The sequence below is a fragment of the Bos grunniens genome, chromosome 18, assembly GCF_055505025.1.
Source record: "Bos grunniens cultivar Pamir isolate PY7600 chromosome 18, Bosgru_T2T1.0, whole genome shotgun sequence".
In the NCBI taxonomy this organism is placed as follows: Eukaryota; Metazoa; Chordata; class Mammalia; order Artiodactyla; family Bovidae; genus Bos; species Bos grunniens.
In genome coordinates, this window is record NC_141182.1 from 61972111 (window position 1) to 61980893 (window position 8783).

General features: G+C 47.9%; 1 protein-coding gene across 1 annotated transcript; it reads left to right on the forward strand.

The window, feature by feature from the left end:
• Window positions 1-2422: 2422 nt before the first annotated feature.
• LOC147354580 (cationic amino acid transporter 3-like) lies at window positions 2423-8455 on the forward strand. Its single transcript, XM_086349421.1, has 11 exons — window positions 2423-2744; window positions 3359-3517; window positions 4369-4546; window positions 4754-4866; window positions 5014-5236; window positions 5403-5526; window positions 5735-5871; window positions 7139-7326; window positions 7523-7689; window positions 8093-8201; window positions 8367-8455. Exons 1-11 carry the CDS (start codon window positions 2423-2425, stop codon window positions 8453-8455), a joined length of 1809 nt encoding a protein of 602 aa, XP_086205547.1.
• Window positions 8456-8783: the final 328 nt, after the last annotated feature.

The window sequence follows — 8783 nt, forward strand, 5'->3', positions numbered from 1 at the left end:
GGAGCAGAGTTCCCTGTGCTATACAGTAGGCCCCACTGGATATCCATTTTAAAATACAGCCGTGTGTACATGTCCAGCCCAAACTCCCTGGCCATCCCTTCTCCCCCTAAGTTCATTCTCTAAGTCTGGGAGTTTCTTTGTTTTGTGAGTTCATGTGCATCACCATTTCTTTTTAGATTTCACGTATATGGGATATTATCGGAGAAGGCAATGGCACCCCACTGCAGTACTCTTGCCTGGAAAATCCCATGGACTGAGGAGCCTGGTAGGCTGCAGTCCATGGGGTCACTAAGAGTCGGACACGACTGAGTGACTTCACTTTCACTTTTCACTTTCATGCATTGGAGAAGGAAATGGCAACCCACTCCAGTGTTCTTGCCTGGAGAATCCCAGGGACGGGGGAGCCTGGTGGGCTGCCATCTATGGAGTCGCACAGAGTTGGACACGACTGAAGTGACTTAGCAGCAGCAGCAGCATATGGGATATTATATGGTATTTCTCCTTCTCTGTCTGACTTACTTCACTCAGTATGATCACCTCTAGGCCCATCTATGTTGCTGCAAATGACATTATTTCATTCTCTCTAATGGCTGAGTAGTATTCCATCGTATACATGTACCACAGCCTCTTTATCCATTCCTCTGTCGATGGACATGTCGGTTGCTTCCAGGCTTTGGCTATTGCAAACAGTGCTGAAACAAACACTGAGGTGTATGTATCCTTTCAGACCACTTTTTTCTCTGGATGTTCTCCCAGGAGTGGGATTGCTGGGTCATATGGTAGCTCTGATTTCAGTTGTTTAAGGAATTTCCATACTGTTCTCCATAGAGGCTGAACCTATTTATATTCCCACCAGCAGTGTAGGAGGGTTCCCTTCTCTCCACACCCTCTCCAGCATTTATTATTTCTGGGGTAAATCTATTTTTAATTTTTGGAGGAACACACAATACTTTATCCGCAGCAGCTGTAACAGTTTACATTCCTACTCACAATGCACAAAGCTTCATCAGCAGTACTTGAACAAGAAGGAAGCACAGGTGCAGAGAAGTAAATGACTTGTTCAAAGACACGGGGGTGTTTGAGGAGCCAAGATCTGAATCAGAGTTTCTTGGCTGTTTGAATGCTTGCTCTGAACAAAAATGTTAAACTTGGACTTTGGAGTATCAGGGGTGGAAGCCCCCTGATGGTGACTTGTGGTCCCTGGGTCAGCCTAGCCCTGCAGAGCAGTGTAGTGAGGGGACATCTTATGCCCCACAGCAGCAGGAAACAGAGTCTTGTCGTTTCTGATTCAGAGTAAAGGTTAGTCCCCCCTCCCTTCAGGCAGTTGGGAGGCCACTCTGGTTCGACTGAACTGGGCTTGAGTCTGTGCCTCCCTACAAATTCCATCTCCTTCTGCCCCAAAGCAGAGTTCCTATTCCATTTTCCTCTGCAAGCAATGAAACAGAAAGCTAGGAGATTGCAGGATCCTTGGTGAAGAAATACACGTAGTCTGAGCTCTCTGATCAGCAAGCTCCTAAAAGAGTCACTTCACACATATCAAGGAAGGAAGGAAATCATGATGACAATAATTTCCCTCATTTTATACAGGAAAGGAGGACAAAGACTGTATGTAGTTTGTGCAAAACCAGACTGGCAGAACTGGATATGAACCAGCAGAGCTGGTCAATTTCAATTAAAAAATCAGCATTCTTCTCCACTCAAATCACCCTGTAAAATAAGCATGTAATTAACAGTGTGCCAGGCACCATTAGAAGCTTTTCATTCGCTAGGGGCACAAAGCTTTTCCCTCTAGGCTCTTTGCCCAGTCTAACAAGTTGACATAAGTCAGATGAACGAGTTTAATTTGCTATGTATTCGAGTCTGATAAAAACTCTAAGGCCCAAAGACATTCAAGCAGTTGAAGCTTATATCTAAGGAGAAGGGGGTCAGGGCCTGGGGGTTCAAAGGGGAGGAAGACAAGTCACAGGATGATGGGAAGAGCAAGTGCTTGGTGAACAAATGTTGGCTGCTCCAGGTCTTTTTGAGATAAAAATTCTCTCTGGGAATAGCTCTCTTCCTGGCATAGGTCCCCTAATCTATACCTCTTTTGAGCAGTTGAGAGAGAGGCAAGGAGCTTCTCCTGAGTCTTCTGGGTCTAAATTGCCTTCAGCCCAAAACAATACCCATGTCAAAGTGGGACGTTTTGGGGAGTCATGTTCCCCTTGCCCTCACTTCTCTTGAAACATACTAAAGGTCTTCTTTACGTTTGACGAAACCAGAGCTCAGAGGCAGAGAACTTGTCTCCTATGTCCTATTACCACCAGCTCCCCATCACTCCATTGCTTCACAGAACCCAACTCCCAGGTCCAAGAGTGGATGGACATTCCTGATGGCTTCGTGTCTTGTTTCCTCAGCAGACCGGAGCCTCCTCAGCTGTGTCTAGATGTTGTGTCGGTACGTTCACCAGTTCGGTTGGAAGCTGGTCCACAGGCGGCCACTGGAGCCCCAGGAGAAATCTGAGAGCCGCAGAACTCCTCTGAACACCCTTGACCTGGTGATCTTGGGTGTAGGCAAGATCCTGAGAGCTGCCATCTACATCCTGATTGGTAAAACGGTCAAGTACATAACTGGACCAGCGATCGTCATCTGCTTCTTGGTGGCCGCCTTGTTTTCTCTCCTGTCAGGGTTCTGCTATGCCAAGTTATGGGCCTGGGTACCACGCTCCGGTTCTGTGTATCTCTACTGCTATGTCACGTGGGTCAGCTGTATGCCTTTATCACTGGCTGGAACCTCATCCTGTCCTTAGTCCTTGGTGAGATACTGGGATAAGCATGGTGTGCGGCTTGAGATTAGGTAACTAGAAGTGGGGATTGGGGTGTTTGCTCATTCATGAGCACTTTTTTACTGACCTTGCAGGGGGAGGTAACAGTGGCAAGAAAACCCCACAGTTTCATTCTACTCAGCTCTCTCCTTCTTTCCTTAAACAATTGGACCAAGAATCCAGAAAGAAAGGGACCTGTAGGGAGCGTGTGATGGGGAGGCATGGCCCGCAGGCTCATCCCTTCGCCATATTGAAGTCTTTGCTCTGTTGTTGCCTTCACGGGATGTTCTCTTACACCTCAATTTAAAAATTCAACCCTCATCTTCCAGCCCTCCATTTCTTACTGCCCTGTTTTCTTTTCTTACATAACATTGATTTCCTCTTCACATAGTAAATAGTTGACCTAAATTGTGAATCATCTGGGTCTTCTCTCCTGATCCCATGGGCAGGGGGGAGTGGAAAACATTTTCAGATTAGGTGTTTTGTCTGTTTCCCAAAAATTCATCTCATGGTGCATATTAGGAGTTCAATTAATGTCTGTTCCTTCTGCCACTGCAGGCACCACCATTTTGGCCAGGGCCTGGAGCTACATCTTTGACAACCTCATTGGGAACCACATCTCTCAGGCGTTACAAGGAACTTTCTCTCTGCACATGCCCCACTTCCTGGCCAAGTACCCAGACTTTCTGGCCTTGGCCCTGGTGCTGCTGTTCATGGGTAAGACCGGGCCCAGTGACCAGAGGGGAAGATCGCGGGGTGGAGGGGTGGGAAAGGCCGGGGAGCTGGGGAGCAAAATGGAAGGGGATTAGAACTGAAAAGCAGTGTCTAGGATTCGAGAGACAGGAAGTCTCTCGGCCAATGTTTCCCACCCTTGGCGACACTGACATTTTGGGCTGGATCATTCTTGGTGTGGGGAGATGTCCTGTACATTTTAGGTTTTTTTTTAAATATCATTGTCAGGTGTTGAGTAGCACCACTGGCCTTTATTCACGAGATACAGGTGATTCCCACCCTCCAGACTGTCTCCAGACATTGCCAACAGTCCCCTGGGGAATTATTTCTTAGTGTGAATTATTATAAAGTCATCCCCTCATGAGAATTATTTAGATTATTAGAATTACTTAGACTGACATGTTTCTTTCTCTTTACTGAGACCAAAGACGTGTTTTTAACTGAAAGGAAATTCATATAACATAAAGTTATCCATCTATGATTCTTTACCAACTTTACCGAAACATAATTGACGTGCAACATTGATTAAGATGTGTACGGCGTCATGATTTGGTAGACCTGCGTATCGTGAGATAATGGCCACAGTTAGAGATGAACCACCTTAAAGCGTACAAGTCAGGGGCAATTAGTCTAGTACATTCACAGTGCTGTATGACAATCACCTCCATCTAGTTTCAAATATTTTCATCACAACGAAAAAGAAACCCGGTATCCACTGAGCAGTCACTGTCCATCTCCCCCGTCTCAATCCCCAGCTAGTCTGGCAACCCCTGGTCTACTTTCCATGTCTGTGGACTTAGTTACCTAGGATGTCTCATTTCCCAACTTTTCCACAGGACTACAGGTGCTGGGGGTTCGTGACTCAGCCCTGTTTAACAAAGTGTTCACAGGCATCAACATTTTGGTTCAAAGCTTCATCATCCTCTCGGGCTTCATTAAGGGAGGCCTGCACAATTGGCAGCTCACGGAACAGGACTACACACGGAACACATCTGAATCCAGTGGCACCGCGAGGTTAGGAGGGTACCTTGGGCCATTCTAATGCTTGGTGTGGGGGATGGTTTATGCAGAGCTGCGACTCTGGTGGGGACTACAGAGATCTGAACTGACAGACTCAGTTAATGGCATGTTGGAGCCCAGGACTCATGATATTAACCAAGGAGCTCAGAGATGGCTGAACAACCTCCCCCATGTTCTTCCTCATTCCTTCTCTCACCATAGGTTGGGCCCTCTGGGTTCTGGAGGGTTTGTGCCTTTTGGCTTTGATGGGGTTCTCCACGGAGCGGTTCTATGCTTCTATGCATTTGTTGGCTTTGACGCCGTTGTCTCTAGAGGTAACCTGGGCCCTGTGTGTCCCCATCTGGGCCACAGCCTAGGCTGCCCTTGGACACAGGTATCACTTGGAGGTTACAGAGGAAAGGGGATTTTGCGCTTTCACCCCAGTGCATATCCCTGACCCAGTACTTCCTCCCAACCTGCAGGCGAAGAAGCCCTGAATCCTCAGTGGTCCATCCCCGTGGGCATCACGTTCTCCATCTTCGTCTGTTTTTTGGCCTATTTCGGTGTCTCAGCATCCCTCACCCTCATCCTGCCCTACTACCAGATTCAGCCTGACAACCTCTTATCACAGACATTTCTGCACGGTGGGCGGATTTCTGCCAGATACGTCCTGAGTGTCGGCATCATTTGTGCTGTTACGTACAGGTCAGTATCTTGGCTTTCTCCCCATCTCCTGTCAGATGCCAGTCCCATCCCTTGGGATTGAGAAACCAGATGGAAAGGCACCTTACCCCGTGTAGACCAGGGAGCAGACACCCTGGTCTCTCCTGCTTCTGCACCATCTCACACACGCTCCCACTTTCTCTTCCAGACTCCACAGTGCCATGTTCCCCATGTCTCAGGTGATCTACGCGATGGCAGAGGATGGGCTCCTTTTCTGGGGACTTGCCCAGGCGCCCCCATCATGGCCATCATGTCTTCCGGAAACCTCGCAGGTGAATAAACAAAACCCACTCCTTCCTTGATTGACATTTTTAACTTGGATATTTCCAGTGGTTTCTCGCTCCCTCCTTCCATCTTGATTGTGCCCTCCATTCTAGGGGTCATGGCATTACTCTTCGATCTCAGTGATCTTGTGGACTTCTTGTCAGTTGTGACCCTGCTTGCTTACACTCTCATGGCATTTTCCGTCCTTGTCCTCAGGTAAGACTCCACTACACCTTGACCGGGGGCCTTGGACTCATGGAGATGAATCACCTTCTGCCTTCATGCTGCTTTCTAAATGTCCTTCTAGATTTAAGACAAGAAAGTGGTGGCATAGGCTATGTAATGTTGGCTGAGTAGGGGCTGCTGTTAATATTACCTTGTTGTTGCTCAGTCCCTAAGTCTTGACCAACTCTTTGCCACCCGATGGACTGCATCATGCCAAGCTTATCTGTCCTTCACTATCTCCTGGAGCTTGCTCAGATTCATGTCCATCAAGTCAGGGATGCCATCCAACCGTCTCATCCTCTGTCACCCACTTCTCCTCCTGCCCTCAATCTTTCCCAGTATCATGGTCTTTTCCATTGAGTCAGCTCTTCACATCAGGTGACCAAAGTATTAGAGCTTCAACTTCAGCATCAGTCTCTCCAATGAATATTCAGGGTTAATTTCCTTTAGGATTGGCTGATTGGATCTCCTTGCAGTCCAAGTGACTCTCAAAGTCTTCTCCAGCACCACAGTTCAAAAGCATCAGTTCTTCAGCACTCAGCCTTCTTTATGGTCCACCTATCACATCCATATGCGACTACTGGAAAAACCATAGCTTTGACTATATGTACCTTTGTCAGCAAAGTGATGTCTCTGCTTTTTAATATACTGTCTAGGTTTGTCATAGCTATTCTTCCAAGGAGCAAATGTCTTTTAATTTCATGGCTGCAGTCACTGGCCACATTGATTTTGGAGCCCAAGAAAATAAAATCTAACACTGTTTCCACATTTTCCACATCTATTTGCCATGAAGTGATGGGACCAGATGCCATGATCTTAGTATTTTGAATATTGAGCTTTAAGCCAAGTTTTTCACACTCCTCTTTCACTTTCATCCAGAAGCTCTTTATCTCCTCTTCACTTTCTGCCATTAAAATACTATCATCTGCATATCTGAGGTTGTTGATATTTCTCTGGGCAATCTTGATTCCAGCTTGTGATTCATCGAGCTCGTCATTTCTCATGATGTACTCTGCATAGAAGTTAAATAAGCAGGGTGACAATATACAGCCTTGACGTACTTCTTTCCCAATTTTGAACCAGTCCCTTGTTGCTGCTGCTGCTGCTAAGTCACTTCAGTCGTGTCCGACTCTGTGCGACCCCATAGACGGCAGCCCACCAGGCTCCCCCGTCCCTGGGATTCTCCAGGCAAGAACACTGGAGTGGGTTGCCATTTCCTTCTCCAATGCATGAAAGTGAAAAGTGAAAGTGAAGTCGATCAGTTGTGTCTGACCCTCAGCGACCCCATGGACTGCAGCCTTCCAGGCTCCTCCACCCAAGGGATTTTCCAGGCAAGAGTACTGGAGTGGGGTGCCATTGTCCCTTGTTAATATTGCCTTAATATCTCATATTCAGGTACCAGTCACACCTGAAGGAGAATACAGAGGAGGAAATTGAGATGGAGCCTGAAGCTGAAGGAAGTCCTTTGGACTCTGTACCTGAAGCAGCAACCTCAAACATCCTGAAGAGTCTGTGGTTCCCTACCAGCACCACCCTCACACAGAAATATGGCCAGATTGTCTATGGGTGTGCCTTCGTGCTTGGTGAGCAGTGGAATTTCTCTTTGGTCATATTCTGATATTGACGGGATGGGTGGGAGTGTGTATTTTGTCAGTTGAGGAGTCTTGGAGATATGATGGCCCTTCCTGAGGTGGGCAGCCTGGGAAGGGATGTGACCCAAGGTCCTGACGTCTTTGTCTTCTGGGTCCAGCCTGTTCTCCACCACCTTGGCCCTTGCAGTTCTCCTGCTGACCATCCTGAGCCTGATCCTGGCCCAGTGGCCCAGACGTGTGTTCTCTGGAGACCCCGTGCTCACAACAGTGGCTGTGCTGCTGCTGCTGCTCATTACTGGGGTCACGGTCATCATCTGGAGGCAGCCCCAGGACCCCTCTCCTCTTTATTTTAAGGTAGGTGATCTTGGGAGTTCCTTGGTGGTCCAGTGGTTAGGACTCTGTGCCTTCACTGCCCTGGGCCCAGGCTCAATCCCTGGTCAGGGAACTAAGATCCCACAAGCCACATGACATGCCCCGCCCCAAAAAAAGTAGGTTATTATATGTCCCCAAACTGTCCACCTTGAGTGGATGAAGTCTGCAGTCTTTGAGGTCTGAACACTCTATGCTGGACCAGGGAAGGGGGAGGGCTTGCTAAAACAGTGGACTCTTCCCTGATCCACACTCAGTGCTTTACAAACCCCCTCTCAGTAGACACTGAGCGCACAGCCTGAATAGGACTGTCTTCCTCCCCACTGGGGTAGGGTGTCCCTTTCAGACGTCTGGGCTGTGCTCAGGGATGAACTGACTCTGCCCACAGGTCCCTGCTCTGCCTGTCCTCCCACTGGTGAGCACCTTTGTGAACATTTACTCTATGATGAGGATGACCACTGTGACCTGGGCCCTATTTGGCATCTGGATGGTGATTGGTAAGTGATTTTCTGGGATAAAGAGTCTCCTTGAGGGGTTAAACCCAGTCCTCTTCCTACTGCCTCTGCCTTAAACTGTCAGACACCATAACAGAAGGCCTACTGGGCATTTCTAAGTGGGGTGAGCACTTTCCTTCCCTTCTCATCGTCTCATTTCCCTGCTAGGATTTGTCATATACTTTGGGTACGGGATCCGACACAGCTTGGAGGAGAACAACGAGCCACAGCCACCAGCCTCCGCTCCCCAGACTTGAGAAAAACATCCCTGGTGCTGAGTCATCTTAACCACAGGAAACAGATGCTGTTGGAATCCCTCCATGCACTGGAGGGTCTGCTGGTTCAAGGGGCACTGTGAGCCTCAATGGAGTGTGAGGGTGAAATGCATTTGGAGCCACGTATTCATTGCCAGTGGACAAAATGACTTTTATGTTAAGTTTTAAGTAGACTTTTAAAACCATAACATACACACAGAAAAGTGTGTGCTTCATAAGTGTGCAGCAAGATGGATTTTCACAAAGTACAACAGTAACCAGCAACCAGGGGAAGAAATAAAATATTAACCTGGCACATGAGAAACAACTC